The sequence below is a fragment of the Lacerta agilis genome, chromosome 8 (assembly GCF_009819535.1).
Source record: "Lacerta agilis isolate rLacAgi1 chromosome 8, rLacAgi1.pri, whole genome shotgun sequence".
Lineage (NCBI taxonomy): Eukaryota > Metazoa > Chordata > Lepidosauria > Squamata > Lacertidae > Lacerta > Lacerta agilis.
The window spans coordinates 36,230,577-36,249,611 of record NC_046319.1 but is presented as its reverse complement, the minus strand read 5'-3'; the positions used below and the strand labels follow the sequence as shown (position 1 = coordinate 36,249,611).

General features: G+C 46.9%; 1 protein-coding gene across 1 annotated transcript; it reads right to left on the bottom strand.

Moving 5' to 3' along the window:
* Positions 1-879: 879 nt before the first annotated feature.
* On the bottom strand, positions 880-18,633 carry C8H16orf74 (chromosome 8 C16orf74 homolog). Its single transcript, XM_033156925.1, has 3 exons — positions 18,216-18,633; positions 10,902-11,002; positions 880-1,621 (listed from the first exon to the last, which is right to left on the bottom strand). The coding sequence occupies exons 2-3, from the start codon at positions 10,927-10,929 to the stop codon at positions 1,449-1,451; spliced, it is 201 nt and encodes a 66-aa protein (XP_033012816.1). The 5' UTR covers positions 10,930-11,002; positions 18,216-18,633; the 3' UTR covers positions 880-1,448.
* Between the last annotated feature and the right edge of the window lie 402 nt (positions 18,634-19,035).

The window sequence follows — 19,035 nt, the reverse complement described above, 5'->3', positions numbered from 1 at the left end:
GTAAAACAATGGTATTCAGTTGTGGGGAAGATCACATTTCCTCAGCACTGAAAACAGAAATATTTTGTGGCTGGGAAAATGGGATTACCTCGCCACCCCCATGAGTGTATCCATTGTCACTGTCTGCATGCTGTAGGCTGTGGTTGCAGAGTCCTATTGGCTAGTGCCAGTAACATTGCTGGTGGAGAGCAATTCCCTGCTAGTGAAGAACAGTTCTCCCAGCTATGCCTGAACAATTTTGTGGCCTTTTAAAAACCTTTTTTTTAAAAAAACTAGCTTAAATAAAGCTCTAACAAGAAGGATTCAATCTTCCCTTGAGGCAGGGTCAGCCAATGCGGTCCCCTCCCATATGATGTTGGACTACGACTCCCATCATCCCTGACCATTGGCTATGCTGATTGGGGTTGATGGGAGCTGGAGATCAACAACGTTAGGAGGGCACCATGTTGACTACCCCTGCCTTAGGGAATGTAGTATTCCCACTTTCCTCACTCTTGTGGAATTTCATGTGTGAAGAGAAACAACAAAATGGTGGCCACAAATATTATTGTATTGGTCCCTTACAAATGGGATGGTAAGATGCTGCCAGTTCTTCTTGTTATTATGTCACCGCCAGTCCCAAGCTTAGGGCTTCTTTACTCCTGGTAGAGAAACACTACTCCCCCTTCTCCTCACACACCAAGGTGCCAGCTCCTGTTGAGGCACATTTCCCAATGTATTATTGGTGGCACAGAGGAGCTCAACCACACAAGAAGCTGCCTTATATGGATTCAGACCACTGGCCCATCTGGCTCAATATTGTCTGCACTGACTTGGTAGCGGCTCTCCAGCACTTCAGGCAGGGTTCTCTCTCAGCCACACCTGAAGATGCCTGGGGTGTGTGTGTCAAACTAGGAACCTTCTGCATGCAAGACAAATGCTCTACTACTGAGCTATGGCCTATTCATTCCACAACAGAAAGGGACTGGTGATCTTGCTGCACTCAAATCAACCAGGGCTCTAGACCAAGGCAGGCTTGCGGTAATTTGGCCAGACTGACTGAAACCACCAAGGAAAGGCTTGATATAAGCAGGGACTTTGGAGGCAGGGGGCCACCACCTGCAAGACCTTTCCTCTCCTCCCAGCTCTCCAACCCCACCCACTGGAGCAGCTCTTCTTCTCCAGATGCCATTGGCCCAGTTCATTTCTCAACAGGCCCTCCTCGCCGGCTGCCAGTTTTTAACAGTGCAACGGTCCCAACAGTGAGGTATATGTAGATCCATTCATATTTTTTTCATAAACCCAGGCAAAGGAAGGAGAAAGGGGAAACGGAGGATGGCTTAGGGAAACCCAGAGGCACAGATGAGTTCCTGAGCAAGCTGTTCACAGCACCGGGCTCTTTAGTGGCATCTCCACATTCCAGGTCCCTCTGGCCCCACTGCGGGCGGCCGAATCCCAGACCATCTGGCTCAGCAGTTGTGTGGGGAGTCTTCACCTTCCTGCCTGGTGTCTCTCGACAGCGCCTTCCCTGTGGGGGTAGGAGGCGTGATAATAATGTCTGGGACTTTCAGGCGCTTGTCAGCCATGACAGGAATGTCCCCGCTGCTGCTGCTGCCACCTCTGTTGACGTGTGTTTTAAAGCCTGAGAGAATGAGAGAGAGAGAGAATTTACCTTTCTCCTGGAGGTGGCAACCTCTGACATACATTGTTCCTCAGAGGAAATTGGGCCTGTGTGTTTTATGTCACAGAGGGGAGTCGGTCCTTCTCAGATAGTGCGTGTCTGTTGTATCTTGACAGGAACGCTATTCTGCAGAATGGGGTAGCCACACGAAAAACCCTGCTGCGATTTACTGCAAAGCGGGCTTCTGATATTGTGGGAAATTGCAAGAGAAACTCTCCCACAGGCAACTGTGTGATCCACTGGGTGTATATGGGATAAGCAGGTTGGCAGTGCAAATCCCACAAACAGGGTGTTATATGCTAGAAGTAATTTGCCCCCACAAGCAGATTAGCCACTGCATTTGCTACCAGCTGAAGCCTCTGGACTAACTCCAAGGGTAGCCCCACACAGAGCGCATTGCAGTAATCCAGCCATGAGGTTACCAGTGCATGGGCAATTGTGGTCAAGCTTTCCCATTCCAGGAATGACCATAGGTATCTTACAAACTGAAAGATGTAAATAAGTGGATAATAAGCTTCCCGCACCTCTGTTAATTCTCTGTTGACTAGGTGACATTGCCTTCCCACACTTTCCACTCCTTCAGTCTGGATTTCCCCAAATGAGGGATACTCTTGAAAGGAGAGGGGTATGAGAAAATGTGCGAAGGCAGTGATTTAGAGAACGTCATACAGATATTAGGCAACTAATGAAGAGACAGGAAGCACTGACCCTACACGTTAAACAGTACGACTGAGCCCTTGGTGGCAGGCCCTGACAAAGATTTTAGGAAACATTTACTTCCAAAGCTTGCACTTTCCAGCCATATAGGAACATACCCACTCCATACATTTAAACCACATTTAAAGACATATGGCCTCCTCACCGCAAAGAATCCTGGGAACTGTAGTTTGGTAAAGGTGCTAGGAGCTGTAGCTCTGAGAGGGGATATTTGGGTGGAAACTGTGACTTTTAAAGTGGTATAAATGAGCTTTCAATGTATGACATGGATATGACTTTGCATGCAGAAGGTCCCAGGTTCAATCCAGGGCAGGCTGGGAAAAGATTCTGCCTGAAACCCTGGAAGCCCACTGCCAGTCAGTGTAGACAGTACAGTGGTACCTCAAGTTACAAACGCCTCAGGTTACAAATGATTCAGGTTACAAACTCCGCCAGCCTGGAAGAGTTACCTCAAGTTGAGAACTTTGCCCCAGGATGAGAACGGAAATTGTGTGCCGGGGGCGCAGCGGCAGCAAGAGGCCCCATTAGCGGAAACACGCCTCTAGTTGAGAACAGTTTCAGGTGAAGAACGGACCTCCAGAACAAATTAAGTTCATAACTAGAGGTACCACTGTACTGAGCAGGATGGACCAATGGTCTGACTCAGTATAAAGCAGCTTCCTGTGTTTCATATTAAGGCCAGCCCTGGTTATATGGTTTTTTAATTTTGTTTTTCAGGGCCAGGTTAAGACCTTTGGAGGCCCTAAGCCAGGGGTCAGCAAACTTTTTCAGCAGGGGGCCGGTCCACTGTCCCTCAGACCTTGTGGAGGGAGGGTGGACTATTTTTTTGGGGGGGGTGAAATGAACAAATCCCTATGCGCCACAAATAACCCAGAGATGCATTTTAAATAAAAGCACACATTCTACTCATGTAAAAACACCAAGCAGGCCCCACAAATAACCCAGAGATGCATTTTAAATAAAAGGACACATTCTACTCATGTAAAAACCCGCTGATTCCTGGACCGTCCATGGGCCAGATTTAGAAGGCGATTGGGCCAGATTCGCCCCCTAGGCCTTAGCTTGCCTACCCATGCCCTAAGCACTGGAAATATGATGGTGCCCTTCAAATGGAATTCAAAATAAAAACAATACCAAACTTTTAGTATCATTTGCTATGCTTGTATAAACCTAAAATTGACGTGCATGCTGAAATGTACATGCGTATATGTCGTGTGCAGCATGCGACAGGATCTGGTTCCCTTGCATTATTTTGATCTACCTTGGTAGGACAGCCTCTGGTTTAGGTGGGGGTAAGTAATGAAAGTAGAATAGAAAAATGGGAGAAATAGTGTGGAGTGCGGTGTAAGGAAGTCTAACAAATATCTGATTGTTCTCCTGCTGACTATTTCAAGGCTTGTTAAAATCAAATGTAAGATTTAAAAAAAACCTCTTTTTGTGTGCCCCCGGTTTTGCTTGTGCTCTATAAGCATATATTTAGTTTGCCTATTGAGTAATCCAGCACTGACTGTCACCACCGTGTGCATCATTGATATGTCAGGTCAGATGTGCCCCTCTGCAGCTGCAGCTGAATGTGCTCTGCTCCCAAGGATGCTGGCAGGTCTTCTGTTCCCTAATGCTGCAAGATTGATCACCTCCCTCGCCCTTCTAATGCTGGGCCATATGGTGAAAGCATGCTTCGATACACCAGGTTTGCCGTCAGCTGACACAGTGCCATCACCATGGTAAAGAAGATCCTGGGTTATATTTAGTTTGTTGTGCGGCGCTGAACACAAATGACGTTTCCGAAGATCATATACAGCTGCCCACCGAAGAAGAAGAAGAAGAAGAAGAAGAAGAAGAAGAAGAAGATAAAGAGAAGACTGATAAACTGGTCCTTTCCTTCCTTCTCAGACCCCCCTCCCTACCAAATTGCCTACAACAAGCAAAGTTTGCAGCCAAAAATATTGCAAGGGCGCCCTCTGGTGGGCATTGGAGACACACACATATTGGATGCACGCTGTAATCTGCCAGCAAAGCAGACATTCGTGACGATTTGTGCTCATGAGGGTATCGGGGTGGTTATACATACACAATCTTACTTTCAATGCCTGTGTATGATTTGGCTAAGTTTTATTTTATTTATTTAACAATATTTATGTACAGATCGATTGTAGTAAAACCTCTGATTCACAAGGAACATTAATACTATCAATAAAAACAGTTTAAAAGAATTAAAATAATTTAATAATAACAATTAAAAGTAAAAGTGGGTTGGCACCAGGGGTTCGGGCCTGTGGGTTTCATGAAGGCAGTCTTCCCTTTCTCCAGATGCTTCAAGATCTGCAGGAGTTTGTTCCTGCGCAGGCCTACTCAGAAGTCAGCCCTACAAGGCTCTGTATAGGACTTGCTTATATTCCCAAACAAATGTGTCTAAAATTATGCATGGCGTATAGAAAGCAGATTGGGGAAAGAACCCTCTCATAATACTAGAACTCTGGGCCAGCCAATAAAGCCAAATGCTGGAAGATTCAAGAGGGCCGAAAGAAAGCACTTATTCACAGAGCAGCACATAGTTAAACTATGGAACTCACTTGCACAAGAAACTGTGACGGCCACCAACCTGAATGGCTGTAAAAGATGATAAATTCAAGGAGGTAAAGGGTATCAGTGGCTACTAACCACAATGGCTGTGCTCTTCCTCCACTGTCTAAGTCAGGGTGTGTCCCTGCATAGCACTTGCTGTGAACTGCAGGTGGAGAAAGTGCAGTTGTCCTCATGTGCTGCTCACAGGCTTCCCAGAAGAAGCATCTGGTTGGCTGCTGAGAACAGGATGCTGGACTAGATGGACCCTTCACCTGATCCAGCAGGGCTGTTAAGTTCTTATGTCCATTAACCACTCTCTACGCTGGCTGCCCATGGGAATGCCAACCAAGTAATGAATGGGATCTGCATGAAAGCAATGGATGTGCTTTTTGCTCCAGCCCCTTCCATCTCAATGGCGCTCATGCTAGGCTGCCTCTAGTCTAGCCCAAGCCTTCCTTCTCACCTCTCCTCCCTCCCTGCTCGCCACTCAACGGCATTTAGGTGAAACAGGCTCAGTAGGGCTTTGCATCCAAAGACGCTCGACTCATCTGTTATTAATGATGATGGAACAGGCCTCGCTCTTTGGGAATCAATAAGGGCCTCTCGGCCCAGCTGGTGGATGGACCTGCATTAAGGGCTGCAGCTCATCACCAAGAGAGTTGTGATTTACAAATGCATTTCCAGATGGGAGTGCGTTGCTATTCATAAAGGGCTTGGCCCCAGCCATGTGGAGCTTAGCATCTTCTTCACAAGGCTGTGAGGCTGCTGTTTCGGGAGGAAGCACAGTCCCATCCAGAACAGGCTGGTACCCCCGGAACATCAGATCCCTTAGCCAACTTATCCTCTTGAGTTTGCTTGCCCTCGTCCAGTCCAAAACTGACAGCAGAGACCAGCTGAGAATATTAACTGGGCATTGTTTTCCCCCAGGTTTGGATGATAGAAACAAGAGATTGAGGAAAGAGAAAGAAAGAAAGCCGAGCAGTAGTGCAGTGGTCCAGAGCTACAGGAGGTTGACGGTCCATTACTATTTCTGCAGCAGGATACTAGTAGGGTCCCTGTCTACAGCATCCTAGAGCCACCCTTTCAGCATGGAAGGGGGGCTTTTAGCCAATGAGAGGAAGGTTTCTCAACCTTTGTGCTGACTGGAGCCAATCAGAGTGAAAGGAGGTGAACCAGCCATGGAGAATTGGCTCCTAGAGCCACTCTGAAGAAGGAGCATGGGAGGAACAGCAAGGAGGAATTGTTCTGCAGGCTCCAAAGCTAAGCATTTGGGGACACTGAAAACACGAGGTGCTTCCGTTTCAAGAGAATGGTGCACAAGTTCTGTCACAAGCAGTGGAACTTCAGGGCAAACACAACTCAAGATGATAGTGAAACACTCCAAATCATTTGCCCATGAACATGCTCAGAATATAGATGATTTAGCTCAGTGCTACTCAAAGTTGTGGTCCATGGACCAGTACAAGCCCATGAGCCATCAAATGCTGCTCCCCACAGCCCAGGTTGAATGGCACCCTTCAGGGCCAACTATGGTAACAGTCCCTGGCACACTGGGAGCGGGGAGGGTAGGAATTGCTGGTCCAACAATTCAAATAGCTTGAGAAACATGGATATAGCAGAAAGGCAACACACAGAGATCTGCATTGATCATTGCAATGCACTCCTAATTATCACTATTGTATAAGATGCTTGTATAATCTTTGGAGAGCCATGACTGTTCAGGGGAATGGCTGTACTAGGGATGCAGGGAGGCTGCACTTCGGAACTTGCCCCCACACTAATGGAGTTGGATGTTGCCTCCACATACTGCTGAATTTAACCGTTCCCACCCCAAATCCCCAGATGACCACCTCATGTAGCAAACTGAATCCTGATAAGACAGAAGTACTGTTTGTAATAAACTGCCGTTCGCAGGATTCTTTAGGGGAATCCATGACTGTTTAAAGTGGGGTGTGATTCTGTGCACTCATTGTGCCACATTAGCAATCTCTGCGATAGCACACACAGAGAGAAAGAGAGATGGCTGAATGAAATTCAAACTGTGGGCCTTTCTCCCTCATAGTTCTTATGGACTTAATTCAGCCTTGCTGTATGGAGACCAGGCTAAGAACTAAAGTAGACCAAAGATTTTTGAAGGGGTTATATGGTGCGGGGAGGGAACTCAGGTTCAAATCTCCACCTGGTCATATTTTCCCACCAGCTAATCTTGGGTCAGTCCTACTCTTTCCAGTGTAACCCGCCTCACAGGGTTGCAGTGAGGATAAAAGAGGAGCCATGCATGCTGCCCCAGACCTACTTGAAGGAAAGACAGAGGTGAAATGGTAGAAATAAAGAGAACAGGTATGTGAGTGTCTGTGTGTGTGTGGGGGGGGGTTATATCTAAGGTCCTTTTTCAAGTGACCCATGTGATGTCACTTGAAAGTGACTGTGAACATTCCACGGGGGGGGGAGCATTTCAAGGAGGGCATTTGGGAATTCACTGAAGCAGCTGGAAACTTTGGCTCATGAGCTGGGAAGAGATGAGGAGGCCTTGTGTGAGCCATATATCCAAGGCACTGTGTCTGACACAAGGGAAGCATTTGAACATATATTATTTATATTCAGTACACTTCTGACGCCCTCGCCCCCACCATTTCCTTGCAAAGAGTCTTGTGGAGGCTTCTGCCTGGTTCCCGGGGGGTCTTCTGCGGAAGCAGCTTTTACGAGACCACTGTAATGTCAGCTGCAGCAGCTGCTGCTGCAAAACGACATCTCTGTATCTCTCGCTGGGCCTTTCACGTATTTCCTTCCCAGGAGATGCAAAAGTGCAGAAAGTGCAGGAAAGGGCAAGCGACGTGATCAGGTTTAGAAAAATGGGGAGTAAAGGAGGAAGGGAAACACCACCAGTGGTGCCAGTAGGGGCTGAAGGAAGGGTTGCCCAACCAGTAGGCAGAGACAGAGCCCACAATAGGCAGAGCCACGCATTCTAGTTTTACCCCCACCCTCAACCTCCTCCTCCTCCTTCATGCTGAGTTGTACAAGGGGCAACGCTGAGACTAAGGAGGAGGGGCAGCACTACCACCACCCAGGAAGGTTGTAAGTGAGAAGGCAAGCGGTTGGGGGCTGGTTGAGGATAGGTTGGGGTTTTGCCAAAAGCATCCTTGCTGGGCTGAGCTACAGCTTCTCTCTGCCCAATATACTGTATGCTGCATTTTTAAAATCTGCAATAGCCCTGTCCTAAACTGTTTTTTAAAAAGCAACCAATTATTTGCTCTTTGCTATCAGGGGTCCAGAATATACCTCAGCAGATGCCTTGTGTGAAATGGCAGGCTGCATACCACTTAGTGTTCCCACGTACAAATTTAGAAGTACATGCACTGATGCATCAGAATGCATCTGCCACACCCTGCACTTAGGACCAGAGACCTGGAGGAGACGGCTGAGCCCTGAATGGCAAAATCCCCAGCAACTTATACTCACTTTAATTTTCAGAAGATGCCTCTCAGAGGCAAAAGAAAAACCTGGTGCAAAACAGGAATGTTAGTTGACCAGGTTCAGGGACCAGGAAATAGGAAATGGAGTGAAGGGTCTGCTAGTCTGAAATTCAACAGGTATAGCTCTTCCTAGCTGCTGCCTGCTCACAGTTTCAGAAGTGCCACCTGTCTGCTGCACTGCTTTTGGAAGCACAGGAGCAATTGCCAGAGAGGTGGCACTCCTATGGGGCGGACAAGGGTGGCTTTGAATAGCTGGGCCAGAGCAGCCACAGCCTATTAACCTGAATGTCAGCCCAAAGAGTGAATGAATAATCCATGGCTCCAAAGTGTCAGAGGGGGTGCATTTCCCTCCCCTTCTCGCAGGGAGATTGCTTTCAAGATGCTCTCCCCAGCACTGCTACCTGAGGGAGCTGGCCCAGCCCCACACTGTGTGAGGAGCCCCCCTGGGGAAGGAAAGGCAGCAGGTGCTCAGGCCTTTGGCTTGGCATTAAAGCTGACAGCCCATGCTGGCATCGGGGCCAAGCAGCAGTAAAAGCTAATGGGTGATGCAATATTTAGCACTTGCCCCGATTACCCAGTGAGAGAACAGAGCACACTGAAAATAAAATAAAACTGAAGGCTGCTTTGTGAGAATGGTGCTTTCCCCAGCTTGGGACAGAGAGCACCTCCATGGATAGGAGAACATCTATAACAGCTGGCTTCATCCTGACAACCCTTAGCAGGTTTTATGACCCCCCACAAGGGGTGTTGAAATGGGGCATGCGTAGTGCTCTGTGTATTTTTGGTGAGTAGGGATGCCAGGGAATGCCAAGGAAATCGGAAACAGAAGCAGAAATTGCTGGCGTTTGCTTATTAGTTCCATGTCTGTGATGGGAACCAATCCAGCAGTATTTGCTGTTGTCATTGCCTTCGAATGATATGAAATTGATTGTGGCCCCATTCCCATTTAAATTACGTTTCCTTTGCATTGAAATGAAGGGTGCGGAAATAATTGTGCCATTTGTTTACATGTAAGTAACGTTAACTTGTGGAAATAAATTAGGTAATGTGGTAGACAGCGTCCAAATTTGGCTGATGTGGAACTGCAGCAGAACGGAAGCAGCACCGCTTGTGATGAAGACAGGTCGGAATGGAAATCACTGCCTTCTTGCATCCCTACTAGCAAGTAGCAACTAGGGGTTACTAACTGTGGTGTGTGCATTAGCCAAACGGAAAGCAGAATTTTGCTTCTCCCCTGCCTTTGCACCTCAGCATAAATCCAGGCCAGTGGAATGAAACTGCGACAACCCGTGTGGTGCACAGACTCTCCTCTGCCCTATTTCCCTCCAATCTGCAATTGACTGCTGCCAATTGTTCGCTTCCACCTTGCTTCTTGGATGAGTGAGTGGGCCCAGTGGCTCCTGCCAAGTTTGGTTTTAACTAGATGGGGTGGCGGCGGTGGCGGAATACACTGTAGGCGGCTTCTGGAGTTCCTTCCAAATGTCTTGGGTTATTGCAGTCGTAAAAGTCTCCTCTCAGATTGCCTGTCCTGAGTCAAGGCTGCTGAGATGGCACATGCCTGCTTTCTGGGAAGAAGGGAGGCAGGGAGGAAGTCTGGTCCAGCTCAGAGCCTTCTCTTTTAAAGACCTGATCCATTAGATCAAGGAATGGTCCTCCAAAAGATGTTGGACACCAGCAGGGCCAATGGTCAAGGATGATAGGAGTTGTAGTCCATCTGTGTTCAAAAGCTTCCAGGTTCAATCCCTGGCATCTCCAGATAGGGCTGTGAAAGACTCTTGCCTGAAACCTTGGAAGAGATCTTAATACTGACTCAATCCTGAGCTAGAGATGAACTAATGATCGGTGCAAGGTGGCTGCTTCATATACATATGTGGGAAACCTGTAGCATTTGGATGACAATGTATGTTGTTCCCTGTGATAAGAATTCACACTTCTCCTCGGATTTCTTTCAAACCAGTTACATTTCAAGGGCAGATCCATACTGTACTCTCAAAGCACACCCGATGCAGGTTTTAAGCATCTGACTTCTAAAGACTCCTGGCAACATACATTTGTTAAGGTTAATGGGTATTGTAGGTCTGTTGGGAGGAAACTACAGTTCTGAAGGGTCTTTGTGGGATGCATGTGCCTTAAATATGTGTTGGATGTGCTTCAAATGTATGCTGTGGATCTGTCCTTAAAGTGTAACTTTAAATGTGGTGTGGATATTATTCCATCTTTCTGGCAAAACAACAACAACAAAAACAACAACAAAAAACCCCTTTTGAAAATCATCATGGTCCCATGAGCACAACAACACCCCCCCCTCCACTCCACCTCATAGATCCATGGAGTTGTGGGTTTAGGCAGAGCGTCAAGAAGCTTGGTTCCCGCCAGATGTTGATGGTTTACAACTTCCACCTTCCCTGACCACTAGCCAACATCTGGGGAGCCACAGGTTTCCCATCCCTGAGTGAGGATAAAGGAGACATCACATGGCTTCTTACCTTTCAGGCAGGAGAGACTAAGTCCCATGATTTCATCCTTTTAGCATGTGGGATGGATTAAAGACACAAATTTCCACATCTGGTCCTTTGCCTTATTAGTGCTAGAGAGTTGAGAAAGGAAAAAAAAATATTTTTTTAAAAAAAGATGGGAAAGAAATATAGCTGCATTCAGAACATAGTTTGTCCACACTTAGCTCCAGAAAACCATCGATGGATGCCATGGCATTGTATTAACCTAGCTAGATTCATTCTAATTTATATAGGAAATTTTATCCTGGATGGAAATTTAGCACATGATACATATTTTTTTAAAAACACACACTTGTGACCAATCGCTGCAGGTTTTTATACTTTGTATAAGCAGCTAGTTTATTTCTAGGGATGAGCAGATTTTGGTGTGCTCTATTACTGCCCCGTGAGTTTGCTCTCAGCTGCATTCTGCTCCAGTTAGGAAAATTTCTAAATTTAAGTGGTACGTGTGCAGTTTGCGTCATTCCATCCCTTTCATTTATAGCAGGAGGTAGGAGACCTTCTGTAGCCCCTATGCCTAACTGTCTACGGTTACTGATGTACTCTGGCACTTCTGAGTGCAAATAAGTATAAAAAGAACCTTGGTGTGATTGCATCCGGATAGCATTTTATGCTGCGATTTAATCAGACATGCCTACATTCTTGTGCCCAACCATAATGTGCAAAAAAGGAGACGCTAACTGAAAAACTGTTGCAATGCCTGGAAATGACAAAAGGCAGACTGCTAATGCATTGGTGCAATTCTAGAAACAAGATCAGGAAATCTGGAGCCTCCCACAGAGAAATCTTTGCAAGCTTCCCTCTTTATTTCTTTGATAGGGTTTGGCCTCCTCTTGTTACTTGATCCTAGTTTCTGGCACTACAGCTGTTCCCTGAGCAGCAAACATAAATACCATAAGCAGAATAATAATACTGTTATTTACATATGCACCTTGGTTTTTAGAGTTGCAGGTAGGTAGTATAAAATTCAGGCCACCTTGGGGTGAACACACACACTCCTGTAGAGGCAATGTGGTCAAAGGATATATTTCAGCACATAGCCTGCCCTATCCTGAAGCCTTTGGACAATTTAATTTTTAAGGCAACTAAAAATGTGTAATTAAAGCTTCTAACCTTTAGCCAACTTAATTCTCCTCCTACTAGCACATGGTGGGGTTTGTGGCAGTTGTTCTGCATGCTCAGTGGTCAAGCTTGCTCAGGCATCTTAGTGGGGAAGGGCTGTAACAGAGTGGCAGAGCATCTTCTTTACATGCAGAAGGTCCTGGTTTCAATCCCTGACATCTCCAGGTAGGACCAGGTAAGACTCCCTGTTTGAAACCCTGGAGTGTCGTGGGCCAGGGGGCAGCTTCACCTGCTGAACAGCAGCTTGAACTGGGAGAAGGCCGAGTGATTCCACCTGCAGCTGACCAGCCTTAGATCACAGAGCAGAAGGCACCAATGAGAACCAGCTGCCTCCCAACTTCTTAAGCCGAGCTCTCGGCAACAGTCAAATGCTGGAAACAATGCCTGTAGTTCCTGCCCTTTACCTTGCTGCTGCCTGCTCTCCCTCTGGATTCCCTGACCTGCGGACTGGACCCTTGGCTCTGTGATCGTGTGGATTCCCTGATCTGTGGACTGTCTTGACTTTGTATGTGGATTCTGCTCTCAGGCAAGCATTCCTCGGAGACTCCTAGCCCCTACTAGTTCGGCAACGGGTCTCAAATGGGGTTACAGCATGGAGAGCCACCGCCGGTCAGTGTAGAACTCCCCCCACCCCCCGCTTTCCCTTTTAAGGGGAGGGAGAGAGAGGAGAACCCCACAGTCCTTTGCAAGTCTTGCAAAAGCCCTTAGAAATCTCTTTCTCTCCATCTTTAAGATCACAGCAAGACTGAGCTTAAAAGCAAAGGTGGGACAACTAGGTTTAAAAGGAGGGGGGGCAGGATGTGATGTCTTAATGGCATCATGTTACTGGCATGTGGGCAGTCCTACTCATCTGTCAAATTTGGCCTGTGAGGCAGATCCTGATAATAATCTGACTGACCTGTGAAACCAAAAAGGTTCCACACTTGTGGTATACTGTGCTGGATGGACCAATTAGCCTAACTTGGTGTAAGACGTTTGCCTATGTTCCCAAGTGTTCTGGCAGGCACAGAAATTGCAGTTCACTTCATGCTTTGACAATCTGTTGCATGCCTCTACCGTCAGAGGAAATATGCTTCTGAATACCAGTTGCTGGAAACTGCAGGAGGGGAGTGTGCAGCCTGTTGCGCTCAGGTCCTGCTTGTGAGCTTCCCCCAGACACCTGTGAGGACCCACTTACAGACCCAGTGGGCCACTGGACAGATCCAGCAGAGCTCTCCTTAGGTACTTATAGGAGAAGAGGCTCCAATCATTTCCTCTTTCAAGGTGAATGAGCGTGGGTAGCTTGGACATCATCTGCAGGGGACGCATTGTGTAGCTGTATTGTACTGAAACCACTCACAACATAGAATCTAAAAGCCTGTGCCTCTGAAATGGAAGGTTGCCTGCTAAATAATAAAATAATAATGCTGGACTTTTCATGAAAAGGAGGAGAGCTTGACTGCATTTGAGAAACCCTTCTTTACATTATTAAGGATTTGATTGCGGAGTGCAAAAAGGGGTGGGGAAAGCAGCCATAACTAGGGGCTCCTGACTCACTTCTGCCAACTTAACATCCCTAACAATAGCTAACAGATCCACGGCACTCACTGATGTTTGAGTTGAGACAGTGCAATTCAACAGAAGGTAGACTAGTCTCTGATGAAATTCAGCCCCATTTGTTTTCATAGCCATTGTCTGATCTAACCCTCCCCGCTGTGACTCTATTGCCAGTTCAAGCCCAGCTGAATGTTGAGCAGGGCTTTGGCCCAGCGAAATCTCTGCAAGGTTCAATCTAGCAGAACATTTTCCACGTCTGTTATCTTTATTGGATGGTATAGTAAGGAGAAGGTTTAACTCTGTGACTAACAGATGCAGGTTTGCATTTAATCATTAACTTCTGATTAGCTGCTATCATGCTGGCATTGAGCATCACCTCAACCAATTATAAAAAGTGGCTTTTATTTGATATGCAATTTGATTTTCTTTCCTCATGAAAAGGGGTGGAAACTGACATCGTGCACCTCAAAGTTTAGAGCCCCCAGGTAGAGCTGGGAAGGGGCACCGGATGTAATATGAACCCATCTCCACACAAAGGAAAGATTCCAGAGTTTTTCAGGGCAACCTGTTCTGGTAGTTTGACAGACTTACATTGTCATGGTGGTCTCAAGTCAAATGACATGCTGAACATGTGAATTTTTATGTTTTGTTTTATTTATTCAAGCTAATCTTACACCCAGATATATTCCCAAGAATTAACGTCACATTGTCAGTGAAGAGACCAATCTTCAGTTGTTCGGAATCACAATATCTGTTATCTCTGGCTGGCTGCCCTAACCTATTTTTTGGGAGGAAAGGCAGAATATAAATTGAGTAATAAGTAAATAAACCCTTATATCCCAGCTCAACCACTGAGATCAGGGGTGGGGATCTTCTGACTTCTGTGGGCCTGACAGGTCATTTCCCCCAAACCATGACCACCTGCCCATCAGCTGACATCACTGGTGACAGCAACTGATTGGCAGGAAGACAGGATTTAATCCTGCATTGTCTGTGTGATCCTGTTCCTAGCAGGATGTAATCCCTTGAGGTCACAAAAGTTAAATCATTCTCTGGGTATGGATTCTTATGTAGCCAAGTGGCACCACCCACACACAAAAAGGAGGTATTGCCAAGTCTGAGGGATCCTAAAAATTAGCAGAAGTAAAATCTCTAGAGGCAGGGAAAATAACAACACCTGTGGGGGGGAACCCTCCAGAAAACAGCTTAATGTTCTCTAGGTATGAAATGCTGACTGAGGAGGATGGACAGAGTAATTCTGGAAAAGGACGTGGCTGGCTAGTCAGAAACCTGGGCAGGATCTCTCTCTCCACAGTGACACATTTTGTTTCAGGTCCCACTTATTTTGTCTTCTAATTTGTTTTATCGGATGGTGAATGTGATTATATTGTGGTCCCACTTGAGGGTGTTCCATCCCGCTTTCAGCAAACAACATTAAATTTGTCAAGGTAAAAGCTCTGCACTTCCCTATCCCCCATCCCTGAAAAATCAACCCTCAGTTCCAGGAGGAGAGAGCATATTTATGTAGGGACCGTGTGACAATCAGTATTGGAATAGTGCAGGCTTCCTCAACCTCGGCCCTCCAGATGTTTTTGGCCTACAACTCCCATGATCCCTAGCTAGCAGGACCAGTGGTCAGGGATGATGGGAATTGTAGTCTCAAAACATCTGGAGGGCCGAGGTTAAGGAAGCCTGGAATAGTGCATCCAGTCCCCACTCATGTCCCGACATAAAGAGAAAGTTGGACCTGTTTTGCCAGTTCTGAAGAGGACATACAGAACTGGGTGTGAATACATCTAAGGAAATCATGGTCTTTGCACCAGTTTCCTTCTTAAAAACTTTCCCTGCACAATAATTTCCAGAAATCTTTGCCACCACCCTCCAGCTCTTTATATCCTTTCTTAGGACAAGTGTCCCTCTTGTCCAATGACCAACTCAGTCTTGCCACAATATCAATGGGTAGTGATGGGCCAACACCCACCCTTTTGGAGAGGAACTGAAAATCAGACAAATTACAAAGTGGTCGGCCCATGAGAAAGAAAGAAAGAAAGAGAGAGAGAAAGAAAGATTACCGGTATTTCCAAAGACATCATGAAGGTGAAAAAATACCATCTTCTCAATTGTATCCTTGCTTTCTAAAAACCCATTCAGCCCTGGTCCACTCACTGCCTGTGTAGGAAAGCAAACAGCTTTTTGGCTTGGCAAGGCTACCCGAAATCAATGAGGCTACATAAAACAACTGTGAATATCAATAGTCTCGTTTTTAACCACTTAATTTTCTGAAAGGGCAGATCCACAAACATTCTTATCTCATAAAAGAGACCAGAAAATGAGGGGATGGATGAGACTTTGAAAAGCTACCGGAAATATTTGTCCATTGATAATATCCTAGAAGCAACCGCTGTTCACACAGGGAACCTCTCCTCTCTGCAAGCCCATTGAAACAAGCAGGACATAGGTAAGAGCAATACATCATGTCTGTTATACATCTCTGGCTTATAAATGGTGCTTAGAAGGATAAGATTCTGGTATATAGTTCCTTTTCCACATATATGCCCCCCCCCCCGCAACCCTGAATTGATTTACAACCCTAAGTGAGTAACATACAATGAGCAAAACTTTGGGTAGTATCCAACTAAATTTTACTCAGTCAACCCACTGGGATGTATGGGCCTAAGTGAGTAATGTCCATTGGTTTACTGGATCTGTTCTGAGAAGAACCTAGTTGAATACAATAATTTGTACCTATCAGCGGGTGTGGTAACAGCAGTGAATCCCTGGTCCAAATTGCACCCCTGCTATTAGCTCACAGCATACACACCAAACATTCAAAGCACCCTTACAGAGGGACAACCCCCTGGGAACTATAGTTTGTTATGGGTGCTGGGATTTGTAGTTTATCCCTCACAGAACCACAATTCCCATGATTCTTTGTGGTGAGATGTGCTTTAAAGGCAGGTTATACTGGCAGAGGTGGGCTTAGACAAGCCACTTTTTTTCTTTCTCTCCCTCTCCTTCACATCTCCTCCCCTTCAAGCTGCATTACGGGAACAATAATAATTGCCCACCCTGCAGGGTTGTTATAATTATGAAAACAGGTTCTTTGTTTGTTTAAAAAGGGTTGTATCCAAGAAGTGTAGACCCAATGAAATCAATGGAACTAAATTACATGTGATTTTGATGAGTTTACTCTGAGTAGAATTTATCTGCTGACAACCCCCAAACATTAAAAAAGATCTACATCAATAGCTGCAGAAAATACCACATTTACACCAATAATGATCCCAATCTGGACAAAGGTGAGTTATCAAACTGTGCCTGCACATACCTAGAATGTTCCGATTTCACCTGGGATGGAGTTTCAGAAGTGGGGTACTATCACTGAGAATGGTCCCCTCATTGCCACTAGGTTAGAGCCTTGGGATAATGTGTGAAAAGTACTTTGAACCCCATAAAGAGCTGCATATAACCACAATCCTAACACTAATTAGCAGCCCATGCATACTAAAAACAAACTCATTTGTTTCTGAGTGCCACCACCAATCCACATTGAGCCAAAATGGTACCCTTTCACACACAAGAGGAAAGCATCAGAAGAGAACACAAAGATTTGCAGAAGAATATCCCCCCCCCCCTCCCAAGAAAAACTTTAGGAGGAAACCACCCCCATACAACTCAGTGAGAATTGAGTATGCTTGTTGGCCTTCCTGAATGTCTGTTAGGGTAAAAGATCGGGACTGGAGATGGAATGGAGTATTGTGTAAAAGGGCATGGCTGGCTGGCTGGCACCCAGAACAAGAGCAAACATTCCACTACAGGTTCCACATGTGGAAGCAGGTTCCACAAAGGGTGAGCACTGGTATATAGTGCCCTGTATTGTCTTTGCTGACTGGCAGAGGATTTCAAGGGTTTCAGGCAGGAGACATTCCCAACTCTACCTAGAGATGCCAGGGATTGAACCTCAGACCTTCTGCATTCCTAGCAGATGCTCTGCCATTGAGCTATGCCATTAAAAGAAAGTAAGATTCTAGTCCTCATTAATCTGAACAGGAACATAGGAAGCTGCGTCCTATCCAGTCACACCATTGGTCCTTCACTCAGTATGAGTGACAGAGGGGTTGAACTTAGAATCTTTTGCATGCAAAGCAGATGCTCTGCCCCTGAGCTACAGCCTTTCCAATTGCAACGATAATAACAATATGTGATGATGGTGATCGTGGTCGCAAAGGAGCCACGAAAACGCGACGGCAGGACCCCACACGAATTCAGAACAAAAACCAAGGCAAAGTTCTTGAAGCTGAGAGGGCAGCCCCTCAGTCTTGCAGCCTCCCTGGTTTCCTGATCAGAGCCCACAGCCTTAGCAAGCTTCCAGGCTGAATCCAAAACTCAAGCGGCTCCTAAAGAGGGCAGGCGGTGGTGGTGCTGCTGAGCCAGGGAGAAACAGTGGTGGCGGCGGCAGCAGCAGCAGGATTAACTCTCCCATCCAAGTTTTAGAAAAGGGCTTTTATCCTTTTCCACCCAGCCCTGAAACCAAACCAGCAAGCCGGAAAATAACAGAAGGAGGGAGAGCGCGCCAGGGAGGGGCAGGAGCTTCCTTCTCGAGATTCTTGGGGGGCAGCAACTCACCAGCTTTGAAGGCAGCCGCCGCCTTCCCCTCCAGTGGCCCCAGCCCAGCCTCGGTGGTCGCCGGCGGCATCCCAGTCCCGGCTCTGCTGCTGCTGCGGCTGCTTCTCCCAGTTGCAGCGCCTGACATCGCTGCCAGCCCAGCGAGAGGGAGATGACTGCAGCTGGCAGGAGTCGGAGGCAGGACCAGGGCGATTTACATATTGCTGTCTCGGGGACCACCTCCAGCTCTTGGCCGGGCCAGCAGAGAGGGAGGGAGGGGCGGAGGCTACCAGGCACTGTGTGCCCCCTCCTCGCCTTTCCACCCCTCCCTCTCTCTCCAGCCTCATCTCAGCAGCTGCCGCAATGCCTGGCCAAAGGGCTTCTCCCCTTGCTGGTCTCTGCCAAGAGCTGCGGGAGGATGGCTAACTTGCTGGTGCATCCCGAGATATATAATAACACACAGAGCTGGAGAGAGACGGCAAAGCAAGCTGAGGATGGGAGGGATGCGGAGGTGGGTGTGGAGAGAGACCCAGCTGGCACCACCAGGCAGGTGAATGCGCTCAAGAAACCTGGGCTGCGCTGCGCACACACCATATACTGAAAGCACTTTCCTCCCCAAGAATCCTGGGAGTTACAGATAACCTTTAGTGGAGCTACAATTCCCAGAACCCATAACAGGCTACAGTTCCCATGCTTATTTGGGGAACTCAACATGGCCACTGACGTGGATGACTTTAAAAAAAGGATTGGACAAATTCACAGAGGATAAGGCTTTAGATCTCTGCTAGCCATGATGACTGTGTGCTGCTTCCAGTCTGTGGCAGCAATGCTTCTGAACACC